The following is a 25,525-nucleotide window of genomic DNA, read 5'->3' as shown; positions in this document are numbered from 1 at the left end:
TTGGAAAGGCACACACCTGTCTATATAATGTCTCACAGTTGACAGTGCATGTCAGAGCAAAAACAAAGCCATGAGTTCGAAGGAATTGTAGATCTGGGGAAGGGTACCAAAGAATGTCTGCAGCATTGAAGGTCCCCAAAAACGCAATGGCCTCCATCATTATTTTTTACATTTTTTAAATTTAACGAGTTAAGTCAGTTTTCAATGACGGCCTACCAGAAGGCCAAAGGCCTCCTGCGGGGACAGGGGTTTGGATTAAAAATACAAAATAAAAATATATAGGACAAAACACACATCACGACAAGAGAGACACCACAACACTACATAAAGAGAGACGTAAGGCAACAACATAGCATGGCAGCAACACATGAAAACAACATGGTAGCAACACAACATGGCAGCAGCATAACATGGTAGCAGCACAAAACATGGGACAAAGATTATTGGGCACAGACAACAGCACAACGGGCAAGAAGGTAGATACAACAATACATCACACAAATCAGCCACAACTGTCAGTAAGAGTGTCCATGATTGAGTCTTTGAATGAAGAGATGGAGATAAAACTGTCCAGTTTGAGTGTTTGTTGCAGCTCATTCCAGTCGCTAGCTGCAGCGAACTGAAAAGAGGAGCAACCCAGGGATGTGTGTGCTTAGGGGACCTTTAACAGAACATGACTGACAGAATGCGTGTTGTATGTGGAGGATGAGGCTTCTTAAATGGAAAAAGTTTGGAACCACCAAAACTCTCCATACAGCTGGCCGTAGATGTAGCTAGCTATGCTCTCTTGGGTAAATAAATGAAACTAGCTCCAGTAGGCTAATCTTTATTACTGTATTGTATTATACTGTATTATATGGACTGGAATTACACACATCGTTCAAACTATGATAAAACAGAAGAGAGCATCCAATTTTGGTGCAGCACAAGTAGGCTATAGGCTAGCGAATTTGATTTTAATTTTGAAATATAATAGGGCCAATTTGTATAACTAGTTGGCTGACGCATATATTCTGCCTCTCTCTATTGTTGCTTCAGTCCTTCCTCGCTTTCAACAGCTAAGTGAAATAAGTTTAGTTGTCCTTATCTTCATCGTTCTAGTGACAACCTTGAATAATATAGGACTAGAATTAGATGCAGAAGGCTTTCACTTCTCTTTACGAAGATTGAATGGTTATGGGTCTGAATAAATAACTGCTATAGCTTACCACCATCGCGCGTTCGCTCTTCTTTCAAACTACCCGTGATTTCTACTGGTTGCTGTATTTAACATTCAGCAACAAAGAGCTTGCGTCCCTCTTCCAATAGTCTATTGGTATAAGAAATGCAAAAAAATGATGTCCAGCAAGCTATTCTAGTCTATGTTTCCTGCATGGGACTCCAAGAGCTAAGGAGTTTTTTTTTTTAAAGATAGGCCAACAGAACACAGGTGTTTGCAAATTGCACAAGAGACAGAGGCTATAAGTTAGAAGCTTATTATACATAACCCATGATTAATTAGCTAAATGTAAGGCTAATACTCCATTAATGTATTGCCTAAAAGAGGTAGGCTAGGGCATCTAAATATAGGGCTAAATATCAATCTAGAACAGGATGATCTATTTTGGATACAATTTGAATGGAGTTGATGGAGAGAGAAAGACTGTGAGAGAGTGCTCGCGAGTGCACTGATTTAAAGCAATTTGAGTGATAGGCTGTTTTAAAACTCTGCAGCTGCAATGAAAAGTGTTTGATGTACAATGAAAAAACAAGGTGACCCCCGAAAGCCAGATGGAGATGGGTAAATTAGACGCACATTCGGTCTTTATATTGCTGTAGCATAGGCTACGCTGCAGCAAATGTAGGCCTACCTGTCAGAAGAAAAAAAAGCTACCATGATGAGATGATAGGTCTACACGTGCATTGTGAACTGCGCTCCATACTGAGATGGGCTTAGTTATTTATCCCAGGGGAAAAGGGAGTGATTTCTCGGTAACCGGGTTCCTGCCATTCAACCCTAATCCTCAAATTTGTTTTGTTTTTAGCGAATTTAAATGTGGAGGCAGAAGTCAGCATTTCAGAAATATTCTAGATTTTTCATCCTCTCCATTTTTTTTTTACAATTATGACGGCGACAAAGGAGGTGCAGATGTTAACGCCATAGTAGGGCGGTAAATAGACCCGTTCAGGTGGAGGGACATTGAAATAATGTCATTATGCTGAGGCCTACCCAGAGAGATAAAGGAGCCGTGTCTCACTTAGCCCAATGCTGAAATGACAAACGGAAAAAGACAGGCACAGTCTTCCACTGATGCATCGTGCTATTGAAATGCAAAGAGATATCTGACAGAGGCAGGCATGAAAGGAGGCGTTGTCAGCCTTTGAATTTGAATTTCCAGCCTTATAGACTCATAAACTAATAGCAGGGCTTAAGTAATTCACATTATCAGTAGAAATGAACTGAACAGCAGGGGATAAAAGCCTTTTTTTACTCCGAGATTTGCTTGTAAGATGTTGGAAAAGATCTAAGAACATCATTTGATGGTTGCCTCTTGTAGATAATTAATCCTTTTGTATTAAATCTGTACTTATTCATACAGGTCTCATTTCATAATTACAAAATGCATAATTGTATTATGAATGGCCTTGTTAGTGCGGTTGTCAGAAATATGTTCAGGCTTTGTAACTGGCGTCTTTGTGTGCTTATATGGTTACCTCTGAGTCCAGCTTTTGTTTAATGGTCAGGTTAATAGAGAAAAATCCCATGATACATCTCTCTTTTGTAGGTTTCAGGCATTGGCCATATCCATTTAGTAATGTTGTGTGAAGGTGTTTTCACATTGCCCCTGTGGGGAACAGATTTCCTAGACGTGGCAGAAGATTGGATGCCAGGGAGGTTCTGGTAAAACACAGTGTTTTGTGTTTTGGCTGCCTTTTAGACGGACGCAGCTTCCAAGAGAGAGAGAGAGAGAGGATGCCCAGGAGGCAGAGGGGCAGAGGACCATGCTGCTGCTTGTGTTCACTGTTACAGTGATAACATGGTCAACCCCCTGGTGATGGAAGCGCTCATATATACATATCATTACATTTCATTATGACACACTGTCTGGTCGTCCTCCCTATTTCCCTCCCTGCAGCGATGCACATTGCAAACTCAGAGGTAGCCCCAAAAGAGCTGGAATTAGAGCAGGCGAGAGAGAGAGGGAGAGCAGGCGAGAGAGAGAGGGAGAGCAGGCGAGAGAGACAGTGAGAGAAGGAAAGAGTGAGAGAAGGCAAGAGAGAGAGAGTGAGTGAGAGAGAGTGAGAGAGTGAGTGGTGGTGGTGGTGGTGAGTGAGTGGTGGTGAGTGGTGGTGAGTGAGTGAGTGAGTGAGTGAGTGAGTGAGTGAGTGAGTGAGAGAGAGAGAGAGAGGGAGGGAGGGGGGAGAGAGAGAGAGAGAGATGCCTGGTGTGAATGTATGCCCCCTGTTTCTGTGGAATTGCATTCATGCCATGGCGTTTGTTTGGAAGGCTGTCCCTGCCTGGAGGATGAAGTGCAGTGTAAGTGTAGCCACAGTATATTGTTGCATGACTAATCTCCCTCTCCCATCTGCCACTGGGGCCTCGGACAAGCGGCCCCACTCCAGCATCTAGCACGGCCATATTGCACCAATCACAACATTCTGGCTTCCCTTGCCCCTCCCTCCTCCTCTACATTATCAGTGGAGCAGAGAAGCAGCTTGAGCTGAGACATTGCCCCGCATTGTACACAATTGCATAACATAACGGAGCAACCATGTCCAAACATCATCTGGATTTACTCATTTGGATCTGATCTTCTTATTGTGTTTTGTTTCTTGTCATTGAAAGAACTCACGCATTTATACACTCTCTACAATGTTATTGGCAACTCAACAAAAAAAAGGTACATTGACGAAATAAATGTATCAGGTTTATTATTAAAACTCACCCTCTTGTTGCTCATAAAAAGCATATTTGATGTATGCTAGAAATCAGGTTACCGGTTTGATGAAATAGGGCCTAAGTATTGCTTCCAGATTCCTCTTTAATTTTGCAGCAGGTTTACATAATTGGGAAATGGGAATAGGGGGGGGGGTAAATGTATTTGTCTGCAAAGCCTTTTGTGATGTGGTTTGTATCGGGGTGCTTTAATCTTTCCCAGCGGCCCACTCTAACAGGAAATAATCAAGGCTCTGGATGCAGATTAGGGAGGTGATACATTTAAGCTCAACAGATGAGTTAATTATGCAGTTTTCACTGCAGCGGCTACGCTGATAGGATTCTGCTCTTTGCCAATTCAACACCACAATGCTAATCTGGAGGGATTTTCCTATTATCTCTACAGGGATACAGAAAACATCCCCGTGTTACACATGTCTCACGCAAATTCTAATTTTTGTCCTGAGTACCAAATGCATGTTGCTCACATGTTATACAAAACGTATTGAACAACATATAGTCATCACTGTCTGTGCCTAAATGTCTATTTGTTGAACTTTGGTGGACGCTCTCAGTGCTGTAATATGTAGGTCTATGGTTGCCACACATGTCAGTACGGTTCAGTAAGTGCCACATATGCATGTGGCTGTGCCACAGGAAGAGCTTAATATTTCATCACGTTAGGTGCGGTTTGCCTCTTTCTACTTCCTAGAGAGATAGGTTCTGGGAACGCCACTTGTGGGAGTGTGGAGGAAAACCTCAGCGCCACAGATATCCTGCTGGGCAGTGGCAATTATAGTAGCTAGGCATCTCCAAAAACACTTCTGAGTGTCACTGTTGTTTTCGCCGTGAATTCATCTGCTGACAGATTCTGGAACGCCAAAGAGTCCCTTTTAGTAAACGTTCTTTTTTTGTTTGCCTTACTAAATCTACCCCAATTATCTCTGCCATCTACTCCTCCAATCATGCTACTATGTGTCAAATCATGCTGCGATGTCTCGAATCATGCTACTATGTCTCAAATCATGCTACTCTGTCTCAAATCATACCACTCTGTCTCAAATAATGCTACTATGTCTCAAATCATGCTACTATGTCTCAAATCATGCCACTCTGTCTCAAATAATGCTACTATGTCTCAAATCATGCTACTCTGTCTCAAATCATGCTACTATGTCTCAAATCATGCTACTATGTGTCAAATCATGCTACTCTGTCTCAAATCATGCTACTATGTGTCAAATCATGCTACTCTGTCTCAAATCATGCTACTATGTCTCACATCATGCTACTCTGTCTCAAATCATGCTACTATGTGTCAAATCATGCTACTATGTCTCAAATCATGCTACTATGTCATCATGCTACTATGTCTGAAATCATGCTACTCTGTCTCAAATCATGCTACACTGTCTCAAATCATGCTACTATGTCTCAAATCACGCTACTATGTCTCAAATCATGCTATATGTCTCAAATCATGCTACTCTGTCTCAAATCATGCTACTCTGTCTCAAATCATGCTACTCTGTCTCAAATCATGCTACTATGTCTCAAATCATGCTACTATGTCTCAAATCATGCTACTATGTATCAAATCATGCTACTATGTCTCAAATCATGCTACTATGTCTCAAATCATGCTACTATGTCTCAAATCATACCACTCTGTCTCAAATCATGCTACTCTGTCTCAAATCATGCTACTCTGTCTCAAATCATGCTACTATGTGTCAAATCATGCTACTCTGTCTCAAATCATGCTACTATGTGTCAAATCATGCTACTCTGTCTCAAATCATGCTACTATGTCTCACATCATGCTACTCTGTCTCAAATCATGCTACTATGTGTCAAATCATGCTACTATGTCTCAAATCATGCTACTATGTCATCATGCTACTATGTCTCAAATCATGCTACTATGTATCAAATCATGCTACTATGTATCAAATCATGCTACTATGTGTCAAATCATGCTACTATGTCTCAAATCATGCTACTATGTCTCAAATCATGCTACTATGTATCAAATCATGCTACTATGTATCAAATCATGCTACTATGTCTCAAATCATGCTACTATGTCTCAAATCATGCTACTCTGTCTCAAATCATGCTACTATGTGTCAAATCATGCTACTATGTCTCAAATCATGCTACTATGTCTCAAAACATGCTACTATGTATCAAATCATGCTACTATGTGTCAAATCATGCTACTATGTGTCAAATCATGCTACTATGTATCAAATCATGCTACTATGTATCAAATCATGCTACTATGTGTCAAATCATGCTACTATGTCTCAAATCATGCTACTATGTGTCAAATCATGCTACTCTGTCTCAAATCATGCTACTATGTGTCAAATCATGCTACTCTGTCTCAAATCATGCTACTATGTCTCAAATCATGCTACTCTGTCTCAAATCATGCTACTATGTGTCAAATCATGCTACTATGTCTCAAATCATGCTACTATGTCTCAAATCATGCTACTATGTATCAAATCATGCTACTATGTATCAAATCATGCTACTATGTCTCAAATCATGCTACTATGTATCAAATCATGCTACTATGTATCAAATCATGCTACTATGTCTCAAATCATGCCACTATGTCTCAAATCATGCTACTCTGTCTCAAATCATGCTACTATGTGTCAAATCATGCTACTATGTCTCAAATCATGCTACTATGTCTCAAAACATGCTACTATGTATCAAATCATGCTACTATGTGTCAAATCATGCTACTATGTGTCAAATCATGCTACTATGTATCAAATCATGCTACTATGTATCAAATCATGCTACTATGTGTCAAATCATGCTACTATGTCTCAAATCATGCTACTATGTGTCAAATCATGCTACTCTGTCTCAAATCATGCTACTATGTCTCAAATCATGCTACTCTGTCTCAAATCATGCTACTATGTGTCAAATCATGCTACTATGTCTCAAATCATGCTACTATGTCTCAAATCATGCTACTCTGTCTCAAATCATGCTACTATGTCTCAAATCATGCTACTCTGTCTCAAATCATGCTACTATGTGTCAAATCATGCTACTCTGTCTCAAATCATGCTACTCTGTCTGAAATCATGCTACTCTGTCTCAAATCATGCTGCGATGTCTCAAATCATGCTACTCTGTCTCAAATCATGCTATATGTCTCAAATCATGCTACTATGTATCAAATCATGCTACTCTGTCTCAAATCATGCTACTATGTCTCAAATCATGCTATATGTCTCAAATCATGCTATATGTCTCAAATCATGCTACTATGTATCAAATCATGCTACTATGTGTCAAATCATGCTACTCTGTTTCAAATGATGCTACTCTGTTTCAAATCATGCTACTCTGTCTCAAATCATGCTATATGTCTCAAATCATGCTATATGTGTCAAATCATGCTACTATGTCTCAAATCATGCTACTATGTCTCAAAACATGCTACTATGTATCAAATCATGCTACTATGTGTCAAATCATGCTACTATGTGTCAAATCATGCTACTATGTATCAAATCATGCTACTATGTATCAAATCATGCTACTATGTGTCAAATCATGCTACTATGTCTCAAATCATGCTACTATGTGTCAAATCATGCTACTCTGTCTCAAATCATGCTACTATGTCTCAAATCATGCTACTCTGTCTCAAATCATGCTACTATGTGTCAAATCATGCTACTATGTCTCAAATCATGCTACTATGTCTCAAATCATGCTACTCTGTCTCAAATCATGCTACTATGTCTCAAATCATGCTACTCTGTCTCAAATCATGCTACTATGTGTCAAATCATGCTACTCTGTCTCAAATCATGCTACTCTGTCTGAAATCATGCTACTCTGTCTCAAATCATGCTGCGATGTCTCAAATCATGCTACTCTGTCTCAAATCATGCTATATGTCTCAAATCATGCTACTATGTATCAAATCATGCTACTCTGTCTCAAATCATGCTACTATGTCTCAAATCATGCTATATGTCTCAAATCATGCTATATGTCTCAAATCATGCTACTATGTATCAAATCATGCTACTATGTGTCAAATCATGCTACTCTGTTTCAAATGATGCTACTCTGTTTCAAATCATGCTACTCTGTCTCAAATCATGCTATATGTCTCAAATCATGCTATATGTCTCAAATCATGCTACTATGTATCAAATCATGCTACTATGTGTCAAATCATGCTACTATGTCTCAAATCATGCTATTATGTCGAACTAACTGAAAGAGAAGGTATTTTACATGAAGATGCTGAATGAAGCCAAATTCATTCAAATTTGAATGACTCTTTCTCCCTTCTGATAACCCACATTTATCAGCATGCTATTAGTGATTACTAACTCAGTTCATAGATCAGTCGGGGGAGAGTCATTTAGTGGTTGGAATGGAACGTTTCCCCCCCCCACCAATAGCAGTAGTTAGTTGTGCAATGTCAGCACTCAGCACACAAAAACCAAATTCAGTCAAAGCTACGCTTGCTCTGTGGCAGATTCTTTACCAGCAGCCCTCACCCCTGTCAACCACACACACACACACACACACACACACACACACAGACAGATCCTCCAGTGTACTGACATTCTAGAGGAAACATATGCTGCTAGTCGCTCTTTACAACAAAGCGTGCTCCATGAATAGGATCTTGTTTGAGAGGAAGGAGTTGCTGCCCGGCAACTGGATGGGGAGGGGGGGGGGGCAGCTGTGCGGCCATCTCCACAAAGCCATGGGGAATAAAGTATATTCCAGCTGTACACTTTCTCTATAGGAAACGTTCTACTTGTTCGGGTGGGACGTCGTTTACGAAACTTAGACGACGAAGTAGCTGTATTTAGACGCGGAAGTGACAAAGTTGATTTTTGAATAGGATATTGTGAACATAGACTCGTATTTCTGGAGCTCCACGAAGCCTTTGTACGCTGATCCCCCCCTATATGAACCCCAGCCATATTGAAGAGCTTGGTGACAGACTGCCTTTGAGTAGTGACTGACTATGATACTGGTTTCCAAGTAGATGGCAGCTGGTGTTGATGAATGCTACCCAAGGCCTCTCTTCTATTCGCTCTCGGCTTGTGGCTTCCTTCTTCCATGTTCTTTTATAGCATTTTGTATTGTATCTGGATGTTTGTTTTGGGATTGGATCACATTCTCTCACCAGGTGTATACAGTATTAACGATCTGTCCTGCTATACAATGTCTTGTTAGGCCGAGGAGAAATGTTGATAGGAATAATCCTCATGCCTAGGTCCTGGCGACAGTTTGAATGTTCTCAAACGTAGCACTTGTGTAAAAACGACAAGCAGGCATCGGCCTGCCAAATCTCTGGGCAAACATAGCAGTAGTTTCCCCTCTCGTTGTCTCGCTTGTGTTCGCTCCCTTCCCGTGCTCTGCTGCTACCGCTGCTGCCCAGGCCAGAGTGAACCAGGTCTGCGCTTCTCTGTTTTGTGCTGCGCTCTGTGGTGGTGCTGGGGGCAGCTGGTTTACACTCTGCTCTGTACCTGACTAACTAACATTTAACATTTAAGTCATTTAGCAGACGCTCTTATCCAGAGCGACTTACTGACTGTTTGTTTATTCCGCTGCTGGTCTCCAGGTTTCTCCCCCTAGTGTGATCCAGGCCTGGGCATGGACGAGCGCACCGCCACTATGGACCCCAGCAGTTGGAGCGGCAGCGAGAGCCCCGCAGACGACATGGAGAGGATGAGCGACGGGGCCGAGAAGGGCATGGACGGGGACCCCGAAGGGGTGTGGAGCCCCGACATCGACCAGAGCTTCCAGGAGGCGCTGGCTATCTACCCGCCCTGTGGGCGGAGGAAGATCATCCTCTCAGACGAGGGCAAGATGTACGGTAAGTACAGAGGAAGGAGGAAGAGAACAACTCCAAGAAAGGCTCCAGTTAGTTAGAACTGGGCTATTGTTCACAGAAGTGGACAGAGTGGCAGGAATATTTATTTTATTAGAAACAACACATACTGCACCGTGGTGAGTTAGTGAGAGTGGTGAGTTGGTGAGAGTGCTGAGTTAGTGAGAGTGGAAGACTGGTGAGTTAGTGAGAGTGGAAGAGTGGTGAGTTAGTGAGAGACATGACCAGTGAGTCTGCTGGAGTGCTGTGGGAGGGAGGGAGGCAGAGGTTTAGAACTAAAGCCAGTGTGAACCATTAGTGAGGAACAGATGGTCGTGTGGCTGCCACCAGCTGCGCCGTACACTCTACCCCCTCCCCCTTACCCTCTTTCTCACTCACTCACTCACACACACACACACACTCCCTCACCCTCCCTCTCTTCTTGGGCTTGGCTGGTGATGTTGGGAGAGGGAGGACAACCCCCTCCTCCTCCTTCTCTGAGTGCCATAGTTGCTCACAGCACACAACACAACATCCAATGAAAGTAGAGGTGAACCCCCCCCCTTTTTTTTTTTCCACACATGACCAGTGTCTGCTCTCGTGCGACCTCACTACCCAAGCTCACAGTCTGTGTAAGAACTCATGCCTCTTACCGAGTCAGAAAACTGATGTAAGAAAGACATTATATACAGAAACTAGAAAAACATTTTTGAGTCGGATGTAACAGCACTGTGGCACTTTGGGAACTTCTAGTGAACTTTTGCTGGTTATAAATGTGTATACTTCTATATGTTGTTGTATGTCTTCAGGTTGTTTCGGAGACTCTTGACACACAAACAAGACCATCTACATTGTTTGAGTTTATGTTTATTGAATATCGCCCTGACTAGATCAATCTCTGTCTGAGCGTGTTGACAGACGTGTTATCTCTGCTTGGTTGTGATGTATTGAGTGGGATCAGCACAGGGTCGGTCAGAGGTCCTCAGTATTTTAACATGTTCCAGACTTAGCTGCTTGTATCTTTACCGTCTCTAGAACATCGCAATGATCCCTCTGGGGTTTTACTCAAACACCACTTAAAGACCTGATTCTGTAGGTTTGACACTAACACACATCCATCAGCCAGAAACTGGGCCTTTTGTGCATTTTGTCATTGTAGTTTATTCGAATGTATTACAAATCGCTACGCGTTACTCATGGATGGGATCTGCAGGTCAGCGTATCAGGTAGGGAGAACAAAAGAGGGGGTTGAGAGGCATGTGGAGTTGGAGTTGGAGTAATGAGCAGTGATTACTGGAACTGTGGAAGAACTCACTCCAACCTCTCTTCCCAGCCGTGGATCCACTGGGTCCTAGTGCTTGAACTGTGACTCACCGTGGACTCATGTTGCCTGTAGCACAACCTAATATCTCCCTTGTCTACAATTAATATCCTCCACATAGCAGACCATGGATTTGCCTTTACGAAACACTCAGATCCTATTGGCCACCACTGTGCTGCGGGCCCTCCCTCTCATCCCAGAGCTGATGAGAAACAGATAGAGAGGTGGTCCAGGCTGATTAAGTGGGCTGATTGCTAGAAATACAATTGTTTGCATTAGTTAGCACTGGAGCCACACAGATGGCCTGGATTCAATAACAACTTAATTTGCTGTCCGCTCGGGTCGCATCCTGACCAGGCAACAGACAGTTGCTGAGCTTTCACGATGTGAGACAGACGTTTGACGAGGGACAGTGCGGTACCGCGTTGGGCGGCGTTGGCATCTGAGAGACTGGAGGAACGACGCAGAGCGACCTGGATTAGTCACTAGAGGAGGAGGAGTGAAGCAAGAGAAGGGAAAAAAAAGGCTCAGGTCCTCCTGAGTGGCCCTCTTCAGCCCTCTGCTCCCTCCACTCAATGCAGTTAATTAGCAACTGTCTCTATAGCAACTGCCTATTGCCTCTAAACAATGTCTATTTTTCCTGTTGCAGCGGAGCTTATCTCAGTGTTTACCTGTGGGGCTCTCGGGTGCTTTGAGTCTCAGTGGGGCCTGGCACGGTGCCCAGCCCAGCCTGGCCTGGGGGGCTGGGGAGAGGCTCTTTCCTCTTTGTGCAGCGCCGGCTGCTCTACAGGAACTAGATTGAGCAGGTGGAAGGAAGGGACATGACCTCAGCCCGGCCCTAAAAAAGCCCGCGTACTGACTGATCACGAAACGTATAACTCCTCCACCACAACTTGTACGATTGCTTGATGTTTCTCTCTAATGGCACAATGTATGCTAAGGTATCATCCACTTTGCACGTCCTTTATCCGAGCGATAAATTCTAGAGAGAAATCAGTGTTATTTTTAAATGGTATTGACAATCTCCATCTGGTTTAGATGAGGAGCAGATAGGCTTCCGCGGTGGTTCCATTCTGCCACCATTTATCCTGTGAGTGGAGAGGCCTGTCATGATGCCTCATCATCATTAGACCGTAGCAATCTGCTGTCTCTCTGTTGGCCAGGCCAAATATCCCAGCATGGCTTAGCTGGAGAAGAGACCAGAGCAGAGGCAGGCTGGAGTTTTGTAGCACCATTGGTGACATGGCCATTTCCCCTCTCTGCTTCAGGAGCAGGTAGTGACTGAGGTATAGGTAGTGACTGAGGTACAGGTAGTGACTGAGGTACAGGTAGTGACTGAGGTACAGGTAGTGACTGAGGTATAGGTAGTGACTGAGGTATAGGTAGTGACTGAGGTATAGGTAGTGACTGAGGTACAGGTAGTGACTGAGGTACAGGTAGTGACTGAGGTATAGGTAGTGACTGAGGTATAGGTAGTGACTGACGTATAGGTAGTGACTGAGGTATAGGTAGTGACTGAGGTATAGGTAGTGAATCTTGGATCAGGTTTGGATTTGGCCCTTTGAAGTTCTATGATACATTGTGACTGTCACTAATGATTAGCCAACTTTCAATTATTCTTTAAAAGGAAAGAAAAGGCTTTGAAAATGAGTCATGGGAAGCTGTGTACTCGTGAGGATTGATTTGGTTTGCACGATATCTCGTCGCTGCCTTCTAGCTATTGAGGATAAGATCCTGTACATCCAAGCTGCCAACATGGCCGTATGAGATGAGAAATATAGTCCTCGTGCCCTCAGGGTAATGGTGAAGCATGCTGGGGTGGCTTGAGTTTGAGTCATCCTTGGGTCTGGGTTTCCCTCAGGCTATTCTCCCTGTATGGTACATACAGTATCATGGAACTACAGTAATATATGACAGTATGCTTCACTATATGATGGGTACAGTACAGAGCCTTGACTTCAGCTTCTAGCATTTATAGTTGTAGCCTCTATAGGTAATAATACAACTATAATACTAGCTGCTGAAACTTACCAGTCTCGAAGAGATGGTTTAAAGTGACGGTACAAACCGCTAATGGACTTCCTGTCTTTCAGTCAACGCTCATACCAGCTTGCTCTCTACAGTACAGTACCGTGGTGTGGGCAGAGTTGGTATTGGCACTGAGCCACTGTCATTCTCCCTGGCGTGGACCTGTATGGCACCGTGGGAAAGACCCCACACCTCGAGGAACTTCCCCTCCGAGTTCTCCTCTGAACACTATACGTATTTCCCATCCATTGTATTGTGCCTCTTAGAGAGCAAAGATGATGCGTAAGAGAGAGTTAAGAGTGTGACCTGCACACGTTATCTTCAACAAAGGATGGAGACACACAGAAGTTGCGCCTCTTCATTTTTTTTTTTTTAGAACCATTCTGCTGTATATGGTTGCACAGGCTGTGGGAAGGGAAAACAAGTATAGCCAGAAAACATCATGTTCTTTGTATTTTCTGTATTAAGAGTAGTGGTCTTTTGTGGTGGGGTTGTTTTTTGACGGGTTTTTAGGTAGGTAGCTTTGATTTTACTATCTGTTATGTTACTACCTTAGAGTGGCGCGACATGGCTTTGTCCTGCGAGGGAGGCCGGTTATTGACGATGTGCAACTGAAGGTCTGGGTGTTTTTTTTTTGAAGGTGTGTAAAATAAAAATGGACTTAGGAAATGTATGGAGAATTGTAAGGCAACAAAACTCTTCTTTTTTTTTTTTAAACGTTTTCATTTTTCTTTATTTAAGCAGAGAATCACCAGGGTCTCTTTCACAAGGGAGCTCTGCTTATCCAATTTCATAAGACAAACTCGAAATCAAATACAATATAAAACAAGTCAAATACAGCAAAACACAAATGTGAAAGAAAAACATTTTCTTTCCTCAATAAGAGGGTCCCAAATCGATATTTCAAATTGCCCGAGCGGCACCAGAACATCCAACTGTAATGTATTTTGTAGTTGGTTCCAGCAACGAGGTGCTTTAAAAAATACAGCGAATTCACCTAGTTCAGTGGAGACCAGAGGAACCTCAAGAGTTAACCAACCTTGTGAACGAGTTTGGTATCTCGTGTTTTTATATTCCTACAGCGATGTTTAGGTAAGTCAGAAGCTTGTGTTCGTCGAGCTTTGTCAACAAAGGGGGAACAGTGAAGTGATCTACGGGACTTTAATGAGGACCAGACAACGTTTTGATACAGGATGCAATGGCGAGTATCACACCTGTCACCTGTGATAAAGCGAAGGGTGCTATTGGTAGACGGCATCCGAGGATTTTAATAGTAGTGGCTGCTGTCACCATAGTGCTGATTTCCGGAGAAGCATTATAACAGTCAGGATGTACTGTGGCAGTGGTTAAAACCTTTACCTTTCCAACCCTAATCAGGGAAACTCTTGACAGTCGAATTGCAGTTGCCAGTTGCTGTACTGTAACAAATAATGTTCTTTTATAATGAATGTATTGCTGTTGAATGAGAGATACACTACAGACCTCCGCTGTTTCTCGCTCTTCAAAATGAATGGCTATGGTGAAAGTGGGATGGTAGGAAATGTTCAAAGAGGAGAGTTCCCCGGATGCTGCAGTAATGTGTTCCCGTGTGGCTCCAGAGGGGTGTGAGCTGTGACCATGAAGGGCATGCCTGTACCTGTCGTCTCACAAACGCTCATGCACGCACGCACGCACACACACACACACACACACACACACACACGAAACAGAAATATCATGACATACAAAGATCTGCCATGTTTACATAACAGAATTTGAGATCTTCATCCAATAACCATTGAAACAAAAAGCATAGAGATTATTATCCAGTGGTATTCCCTCTGTCTTCCTCTCAAGGTAAACGGAGTGAAAGAGGCTCTTGGCACATCTTTGTTTGTTAGTAATGACTCAGTGGCCTTCAGGGGTAGAACGTGTTCTTAACAGAGCCTCTCGCATCGAGGGCATGTGTGTGTCTGGAGTGTTTGGTTCGTAAAAGAGCACTAGGTGTTCATCTGTAGGTCGTTATGTTGCACTCCCTTCTGATGTAATTATTCCAGGAACAATTTGTTCCTTTGAAAGACATGATAGATTTATGGTACTTTGTGTGAAGGCCCACACAGGGACAGAATGATAGAGGTAATGATGACAGAAAGTGTTGTCGAGAAAGGAGAATATGTGAGTGGTCACAACACTCAATGCTGTTTCTCTCGCTCTCATTCTCTCTCTATTTCTTTCTCTCTCACCAATACTGTACAGTATTTGTTTGGGTTGACTAAACAATTCCGATGTACAGTACATTTTGCTTCACACCATTTTTTTGGGGACTAGGTTGAAGAAAATCTTGAAAGGTAAATACCTTCGTCAGCTTAAGGGCCTGTGGAGTTCACTTGAGGATATTTCACATTTTTTTCATGTGAGATTTCCAGCACGCTGGTGTAATGTTTCCATTCGGGCCTCTCTGTCAGAACCCTGAGAGGCTCGAACACACAGGTGAGAATGGCTAATTAGTCCCCTTAAAACCAACCAACGGCTGCAACCAACCAGCAACATTCACTCCCACAGGCCGTGAGTATGCATAGTGGGCCAGAGTTTGGGATAGAGTGAATTGTGGTTCTTAGAGTGCCGTTCTGCTGTGTATATATATATATACACACTTAAACACACACACACAAACACACACACACACACACACACACTTAAACTCACACACAGTGCCTTTTTAATTTAAAAAATTGCGATGAATGAATACAGCGGTCCTTTGCCAAACCGAGACGTGGTCGTTGTGGTTTGTGGACTCAGAGACTGGGCTCAAGATGACGTTTGGAGTCATTCTAAAACAACTGAAGTGCTTTATTGTGAGTCGAGGCTATCGGCATCGTGGTATACATCAGCCTTCCATCCTAAACGTCATGCCTTAAGAAAAAAATGTCTGACTTTGAAACCTTTGTGTTCTGGAAGTACCACTGAAATGGTTCTATAAACAAACTCAAAATCACTGCTGCATACTACGGGGTGCCTTAATCAAAATGTTGGATGTTTCTGCCATTCATTTCACATGTGCATTACTGTGCAAAGATTTCCCCAAATTAGCAATTAGAACAGCAAGTGATGTTTGATATTCCCTGATTGCTGTGTTTGGCTTTACCAGTGGCTCCTTTTGTGTAATGAAGTGTGTTGTGTTTGGTGGCGAGCTGGATACATCCGTAGGGGAGGGCTGGAGGGGTAATGTTGATAATGAGAAAAGCCATCGTCACGGCCTCAGACCATCTGACTTTGGCCTTGAAGTCTTTCTCTCTGGCCCATTCTCTAAATGGGTGTGTGTGTGTGTGTGTGGGGGGGGGATCATAATGTACTGTGTTAAGCCATCTAGAATAGGCAGCTGGTCGGGGATGGAGTCAGATGTCAGCCTGCCAGGAGTGTGTACGTGTGAGTGTGTGAGGATTTATTTGTCAGGGGGGAGTGACGGCCGCACCCATTGACTGCTCTGAGGGAAACACCTGCATTGGAGCTGTAGATCTTATCCGACTAAGCTCCCTATCTCCAAGCTAAGGGATGGGTCAAAACAGCACCATCTGGTTTAGGGACACAGGGCTAGATCTATTTCCATTCAACAGGTCCAGAAGTAATACGCAGTATTTTTGTTTGTTTCTATCTGTGTGTTTGTACCTTGTAGTTTGTATGCCTGTGACATTGCAGCCTCTTTGGATGCATTAAAGGTGCCTACACATGAATTTTTGCATTGAAATTTCAGAAAATGTCCATAATATACAGTATCTGCAGTCATAGTGGAATGATAATGTTTCACATTATTTCTTACCCACCAAGTGTTGTGATTGGCTGTGATATCCGCCTATTGATTTCTCCCACCGGAGCGCCATCTGTTGTCAAAATGGGAAAAGCTGTTTTGACTTTGGCTGTGTTATCTAGTGGAAATTGGGTCAAGTGGCCAATGTCGAAATACTTTTTTCCAGGTTGCTAAAATTCTACACTGTTCTCTTAATTTCAGTTTATGTGAGGAAAACAAACACTGAATAGCATAGGGAATCATTTTTACCACCAATATCTCTGTGAAATATCTTTTCGATAACAAAATTATATAGTTTTTGGACCAAATTAAAAGCTCAAGCACGAGTCTCCACCATGTCACAGGGAAATGGGATGCGTGGGAGAGTTTTGTTTTGAATACAGCCTAGTGCTGTTGCAATTCACCTAGCTTCCACATAGGGCGCGAAATTCTAGGTATAGTTGGTTTCTGGAGCTTTAAAGTTGGAATCCGAAGCGGTGAAACTGCCACGTCTGTTTACGACATTCCAACAACAAAGACATTACTTCAAACAACAACAATCGTTTTTCCCCCCTCTAACATCATGGCAAATCATTGCACGCATGATAGAACAGCAATGTGTCCTATGATATCTTTGTTTTCTTTCTCACCACAGCAGAATGCTCCTCTTCCCTGTTTCAAAAGCAAAACAAAAACAAAGGGCTATCTTGGGGGGGGGTGCTGTTTCACCAAATGCTGATCTCAGCTTTAAGGTCTAATCACTTGGACGGGGCTATTATTCCGATAACATACCCCAAGGTAGCCCTCTGTGTTTGTGTGTGACAATATGGAGGCTGGACCAGACAGAGCCCTGGGGAAGGAGTAAATATACAGCAGCTCTGGCCATGGTAATGTTCCAGTCTGTAGTAGTTATAGGGCTTCTCTCCCGTCTCCCCAGCCAGCCAGGGGACCTCCCACTGAAAGGCTCCATATTGTTGGCTTAGGCCTTTGTGATGCTAATGTAGGCCTGAGACCCTTGAGTCATCCATCATGGCCGGCGGGACAGCCAGGCTATTGTCCAGAGGATTTGGGTCTCTCCTGCACTCACTCCGCTCCGCCGAGAGTCAGGGGCTTGCCTGAGGCCCAGTGCATTCTGGGAAGGGGGAGTAAAGAGCGGAAAGGATTAGGGCGCCCGTCACAGTGTAAATATAAGCTAGTCAGAGGGCTATGAAAGGAGGGTGCCTGCGACAAGTTTGAGCACTGGACCAAGAGATGAGGCATTTTGTTGTACGTGTGCGTATTCTGTGGGATTTGTAATGTTGGGAGTTGATACTTTTGATACGTTTTAAAGTTTTGCTAGCCTCACTACCTTGAACGCAACATGCAGGAAAATGAATAGAACCGTACAATACGGAGGGCAGCTTCTTTAACTGGTTCAAGATCATTTCATTGCCTATAAAGTGTTTGGTTTTTATTCCATTTCAGTGTTTCACAACTTTGGTAATGTCAAGAACAGGGCAAGTCACAGTTGTCTTTCCTTATGGCCGTGATTCACAATGACACTTGGAAACCATCTCTGAGAAAAGCCTTTAAATCCCTTGTTATGATGTTGGAAACAGCTCATATTGCCTGGCAATAGACATTTATTGGAGGAGCGTTTAATGGCAAAGCCACATGAAGAGAGCAGTGAGTGAGTGTATGAGTGATCCTCAGGTTGTCAGAATGCCAGAGTGTTCTCTGGGGTATTCTGACATCACCCTGGATGCTGCAGTGCAGTGCCTTGTGGGGGTATGGTCAGTCCATCCTTAAAACGAGGGCCGGGAAAGGAAATGAGAGCTTTAAAAAGATCTCAGCTAAGAGACGTGCTGTTTTACACACACACACACACATACACACACACACACAAAATAAATCTAATTTTAAAGTTGTTGTTACCAATACAAATAATTTCTATGTGTATTACGAAAACACTAACCTGCGTTATCCTGGAATTTCAGTGTCAGTTGTCCATTGGTGTCAGTGGAGGGTGCTAAACTACTACTCTCTCTCTGGTTATGTTGTGTGTACTGTGTGGTGTTGTGTCTCTCCCCTTTGTCTCTGACCCCTGACCTCTAACCCCTGGCCTGGATCAGTAGGGCTGAGGCCGGGTCACTGTGGGTCAGTGTCCTGCTCCATCCGTCAGCCTGGTAAGTGGGAGCTGAAATGGGAACACAAAACTGCCCACACACAGCTGTCAAATAGCACTGTAGCAGTCTGCTGATCAGGCAAACCATAGCAATGAGAGCTCTAAGCTCCAACTCTACATAGTCAGACATCTCCAACCCACACACAAACTCTTATCTCGTCGACCTACTGAACTCCAATCTGTTAACCCTAACTCCGACCCTGCTCTAACCTCTGCTGTAGGCTGCATTATGTTCTCCATCATTTTTATTATTTAAGGGATAGCCAATGAAAGGTGATATTGTCCAGTTTGCTTGAAGGATTTGCAATGCATTTGAATAAGATGTTATTTCAGAGAGAACTCATTTGAATGTGTGTTTCTTGGCACATGCAATAATGATATTAAAGAGTGACTGCTCCTAAAAAGCAACTTCGAATTTTGAAAACAGCCTATGTGGCATCGTTGTTAGTCAGAAACATGTATCCTAGTGTCATACTTGACTACAAAGTGTAAATAGGATAATTCTGGTCATAAAGTCAGCCTCGTCCAAACCAGAGATTTGCCAGATGATAGGAAAAATGTCTATGTCATGGAATGAAGGGTACTATTACTACTGTAACAGTTTTCATTGGGTTTGGTTGATTTAAATCCTGCCCAAAGCTGGCAGCACCCAAGTAATCATCAATTCGGAGCGCAGCTGCAAATGACCAGATCGTAATGTCCATGGTCAATTTGGTTTGACATTCCATACCCCTATGGGGTTAGATAGGGACCATCAGTAAATTACACAATGTAAACAATATTTTAAAAATGTCAATAGCTCCAAATGTAACTGACTTAAAAACCTCAAACCAACTATAAATTATAGAAATGTATTTACAAATATTGAACGTATTTATGAGCCAACTAAAAGATGTGCAACATGAAAATATTGTCCCATTTACATTGTATAATTTATTGATGGTCCCTAACTAGCCCCAGAGATAATCTATCCAATGTCAAACCAACTTTGCCACGGTTGCACACCAGGTGGCTGAAGCTAATTGGCGAAAGAAGTTGGCTAGCACTAGCTAGCCTCTGCAATTTCAAGACATAAGACCTGGTTAGACTGTTTCAAGTTATCTAGAAGGGTGAGCAATTGTAACTGTGTACTGTTTTGGCAGAGTGAATGTACAAACACTTGCCACGTGCTAACACACACAACAGACTCTCGTTTGGCTTCAGTCATGGCCGCTGCATTTCTTAAAGACCAAGCTGAAAATGAGGCCAAATCAGGAAGTTCAGCCCCCTTAAATGGCTGGTTTTACAGAGAAAATAAACAAAGCAGGAATATGTGATGGAGCTGGTTTTGAAGAAAGCTGAAGGAAATGGCGCAGTGTTACCTCTTTGAAACTTAATGAGACATTTGACAATAACAATGTCCATCAGTGCAGAAACTTCTCTCTCTTGTCTCTCTTCTGGCAGTGCACTCTTTTTGTTTAGCTCTGGAAATAGATATTAGCTTACTCAACTCATAGTGGGCTAATTTATGAGTATCATGGGGGAGGGATATCTTGGTTTGGTCTGTTAGGTTGAGGGTCTTTAAACTTCTCTCCCTCCCTCTGTCTCTCGCTTTCTCTTACCCTCTCGCTCCGTCCCTCCCTCTTTCAGTTTCAGTCTCTCTCTCACTCCCTCTCTCATCCCTCTCCCTCTTTCTTTCTCTCTGGCTCTCTCTCTCTCCATCCCTCTGTCTGTATCTCCCTTTCTCTCTGCCCTTTCTCTCTCTCTCCCTCACCCTCTCTCACTCCCCCTCTCTTCCTCACCCACCCTCCCTCCCTCTCTTCCTCACCCACCCTCCCTCCCTCTCTTCCTCACCCTCCCTCTCTCTCTCCCTCTCGCTCTGTCACTCTCCCTCTCGCTTGTTTCGTGCTCTTGCCAAGTCCCGCTGAGTGTGTGTTTGCAAGCTGGTGAAAATAATGAATTATTCAGCAGTAAGCATGCTTACAGCTGGCCGTTTGGGGGCCTTTGATCTGGGAATTGGGCGTCTGCATGAATGCCCGTATTGTCATGTTATGTGTACACAGTGTGTGAGTGATTGAGAGTAGGGAGGCCCCAGCATGGGCGGTGGGAGATTACAGTGCGGGCCTGCTGGGTGCAGGGTCACACCACTAAATCCCCCCCAGATGCTGTTTTTTTCGGCCGAGGTCACATGTTATCCGCCAGTCCGTGTTGCCTTAACAAAATGGTCCCCTCCAAGTGAACAAGGGTTAGGGTTAGTATCACTCACCAGGCCCCCTCCACACACACACCTGTCTGGAGTGGACACGTAAAGCCAGGAGGCCACTACCTACACAAACCTGAGTGATTTGTTTCTTCCCTCAGGTCGCAATGAGTTGATAGCGAGATACATCAAACTAAGAACGGGAAAGACAAGGACAAGAAAGCAGGTAAGAAGACTCATCAGATATACTGTGCACTTGTAATGAAATCTAAACCACTCACGGGTCCAATCCCTACGGGACACATATTGCCATTTTCTGGAGCCCTTAGAGGTTGCTGGAGGGCAGGTCACCTGATACTACTGGCCAGGCGAAGGATCTTTGACCTGTGTGGCCATGCGTAGGAGGATCAAAACAGGTCTCCTATTGAAGGCTGTTTTTGCATGATGCATAGCACTTTTCACTGTCAAACAGTGAAGGATACAAAGCGCTGGATGCAGTTGTCAAGGGAGGAGTGTGTGCCCGCAGTGGCAGGCTTTAGGCCCTATTTCTTTTTCATCTCCATGGTAACTGTCTGTTCCCTTGTCTCCCTACCAACAGGTCTCCAGTCACATTCAGGTTCTTGCCAGACGGAAATCTCGGGAGTTTCACACCAAGCTAAAGGTAAGAGCTACTGCCTTTTGGACCTCCAAGCGCTGTTTGTCTAGCTTCCTGTTTCTGTTGCTGTGGTAATGGGTGGGATGCCTGATGCTGTGACTCCAGTATCCTAGATTCCACACATCCAATATTCCTGTTTAGCATTCGATGGGCTAGTCCCATGCTTCCCCCTGTTTGTTGCTCTTGTTTCTTATTGCTTCCTGTGACTAACAAAAGTGTACACCCGCTCAGCGGAACTCGAATGGCTTTGCAAGGGGATAGTTCTACTCTTTCTTTCACTGATCAAGGATTGAATTGCATGTTCAGTTTCATAATATTTCATATTATATTTTACTCAAGAAAAATATCTTACATCAACTTGCAAGAAAGTACTGTAATGTTTAAATGCTAATGTTTTTTTAGTTTTTATGTAGATTTTTTTGAAAGTAGATTTATTTTTTTGAAAGTAGATTGCACCTACAATATCTCGCTGCATGATGTTTGGACAGCAAGCCAATAAGAGAAGCATGCTGGCAAGACGTGTTCTCTGTTTATTGTATATGAGCACCTTAGTGTTGGAGATAGCAGTCAGCCAGAAGCTATGACCGTATCATCTTTTAACGCTGAAGCTGTTCTTCGTTTGTGTGTGTTTGTGTGTGTTTGTGTGTGTGCTCAACTTGAGGGTTGGCTTGCATACAAAGTCATGTTTTACATACCACTGTCTATACCTCCCATGTCATCTCTAACAATCTGAACGTAATCATTCTATGTTGTAATACGGACAGTAGTTAGTTTTGTCCGGATAGCAAAGTGTGACGAGTGGGCTGTAAGAGTAAAACCACTCTCATCTCTTTGCATTCAGGTCACATGTATGGTAAGTACCACCCTCAAAATACTGTACTGTTGGCTGTGCTTCAGGCTCGTCTGTAAAGCTAGGTGTCCCTGCTCTTAGATCCATAGTGTCCTGCTGCTAAAGGCCCAAATACTGTGTAATGTACAGTACCAGTCAAATGTTTGGACACACCTACTCATTCAACTGTTTTTCTTTAATTTTACTATGTTCTACATTGTATAATAATAGTGAAGACCTCAACTGTGGAATAACACATATGGAATCATGTAGTAACTAAAGAAGTGTTCAACAAATCAAAATATATTATTTTTGGAGATTCTTCAAAGTAGCCACCCTTTGCCTTGATGACAGCTTTGCACACTCTTGGCATTCTCTCAACCAGCTTCATGATGCAGTGACCTGGAATGCATTTCAATTAACAGGTGTGCCTTGTTAATTTGTGGAATTTCTTTCCTTCTTAATGCGTTTGAGCCAATCAGTTGGGTTGTGACAAGGTAGGGTTGGTATACAGAAGATAGGGCAATTTGGTAAAATACCAAGTGCATGTTATGGCAAGAACGGCTCAAATAAGCAAAGAGAAACAACAGTCCATCATTACTTTAAGACATGAAGGTCAGTCAATCCAAGGGCTCCCGAGTGGCGCAGCGGTCTAAGGCACTTCATCTCAGTGCTTGAGGCATCACTACAGACACCCTGGTTCGATTCCAGGCTGTATCACAACCGGACATGATTGGGAGTCCCATAGGGCGGAGCACAATTGACTCAGCATCGTCCGGATTTGGCCGGTGTAGGCCGTCATTGTAAATAATAATTTGTTCTGAACTGACTAGCCTAGTTAAATCAAATCAAAATCAATTTTAAAATCCGGAAAATGTTAAGAACTTTTATTCAAGTGCAGTCGCAAAAACCATCAAGCGCTATGATGAAACTGGCTCTCATGAGGACCGCCACAGGAAAGGGAGACCCAGAGTTACCTCTGCTGCAGAGGATAAGTTCATTAGAGTTACCAGCCTCAGATTGCAGCCCAAATAAATGCTTGACAGAGTTCAAGTAACAAACACATCTCAACATCAACTGTTCAGAGGAGACTGAGTGAATCAGGCCTTCATGGTTGAATTGCTGTAAAGAAACCACTACTAAAGGACACCAATAATAATAAGAGACATGCTGGGGCCAAAAAACACAAGCAATGGAGAATAGACTGGCGGAAAGCTGTCATCAAGGCAAAGGGTGGCTACTTTGAAGAATCTCAAATATATTTTGATTTGTTAAACACTGTTTTGGTTACTACATGATTCCATGTGTGTTATTTCATATTTCATATTTTTTATGTCTTCACTATTATTCTACAATGTAGAAAATAGTCCAAATAAAGAAAAAACCTTGAGGAGGTGTGTCCAAATGTTTGACTGGTACTGTATGTCCTGTGTTTGTATCTATCACCAGCAGCAACTGTGTATCCACCATCTCACTGTATCCACTCCATCTCACTGTATCCACTCCATCCCACTGTATCCACTCCATCTCACTGTATCCACTCCATCTCAGTGTATCCACTCCATCTCGCTATATCCACTCCATCTCACTGTATCCACTCCATAACTCTGTATCCACTCCATCTCTCTGTATCCACTCCATCTTGCTGTATCCACTCCATCTCTCTGTATCCACTCCATCTCTCTGTATCCACTCCATCTCACTGTATCCACTCCATCTCTCTGTATCCAATCCATCTCTCTGTATCCACTCCATCTCAGTGTATCCACTCCATCTCTCTGTATCCACTCCATCTCTCTGTATCCACTCCATCTCTCTGTATCCACTCCATAACTCTGTATCCACTCCATAACTCTGTATCCACTCCATCTCTCTGTATCCACTCCATCTTGCTGTATCCACTCCATCTTGCTGTATCCACTCCATCTCACTGTATCCACCATCTCACTGTATCCACTCCATCTCTCTGTATCCACTCCATCTCGCTGTATCCACTCCATCTCGCTATATCCATCTCCGTCTCACTGTATCCACTCCATCTCACTGTATCCACTCCATCTCTCTGTATCCACTCCATCTCTCTGTATCCACTCCATCTCTCTGTATCCACTCCATCTCAGTGTATCCACTCCATCTCTGTATCCACTCCATCTCATCCACTCCATCTGTATCCACTCCATCTCTCTGTATCCACTCCATCTCACTGTATCCACTCCATCTCACTGTATCCACTCCATCTCTGTATCCACTCCATCTCACTGTATCCACTCCATCTCACTGTATCCACTCCATCTCTCTGTATCCACTCCATCTCCATCCACTCCATCTCTCTGTATCCACTCCATCTCACTGTATCCACTCCATCTCCATCTCCACTGTATCCATCTCCATCTCCACTCTCTGTATCCACTCCATCTCTCTGTATCCACTCCATCTCACTGTATCCACTCCACTGTATCCACTCCATCTCACTGTATCCACTCCATCTCACTGTATCCACTCCATCTCACTGTATCCACTCCATCTCACTGTATCCACTCCATCTCACTGTATCCACTCCATCTCACTGTATCCACTCCATCTCACTGTATCCACTCCATCTCACTGTATCCACTCCATCTCACTGTATCCACTCCATCTCTCTGTATCCACTCCATCTCACTGTATCCACTCCATCTCACTGTATCCACTCCATCTCTCTGTATCCACTCCATCTCACTGTATCCACTCCATCTCTCTGTATCCACTCCATCTCTCTGTATCCACTCCATCTCACTGTATCCACT

At 43.3% G+C, this 25,525-nt stretch overlaps 1 protein-coding gene across 1 annotated transcript in view; it reads left to right on the top strand.

Moving 5' to 3' along the window:
• LOC115109615 (transcriptional enhancer factor TEF-1-like) overlaps positions 1–25,525 on the top strand; it is a 44,698-nt gene that overhangs the window by 7,305 nt on the left and 11,868 nt on the right. The window contains exons 3-5 of the mRNA XM_029634733.2: positions 9,552–9,806; positions 21,417–21,481; positions 21,854–21,916. Of these exons, the coding sequence (XP_029490593.1) occupies positions 9,584–9,806; positions 21,417–21,481; positions 21,854–21,916 (351 nt within the window). The 5' untranslated portion in view covers positions 9,552–9,583. The remainder of the gene's footprint in view (positions 1–9,551; positions 9,807–21,416; positions 21,482–21,853; positions 21,917–25,525) is intronic.

Source organism: Oncorhynchus nerka, linkage group LG25 (genome assembly GCF_034236695.1).
Source record: "Oncorhynchus nerka isolate Pitt River linkage group LG25, Oner_Uvic_2.0, whole genome shotgun sequence".
In the NCBI taxonomy this organism is placed as follows: Eukaryota; Metazoa; Chordata; class Actinopteri; order Salmoniformes; family Salmonidae; genus Oncorhynchus; species Oncorhynchus nerka.
This window is presented reverse-complemented; position numbering and strand designations above follow the sequence as displayed.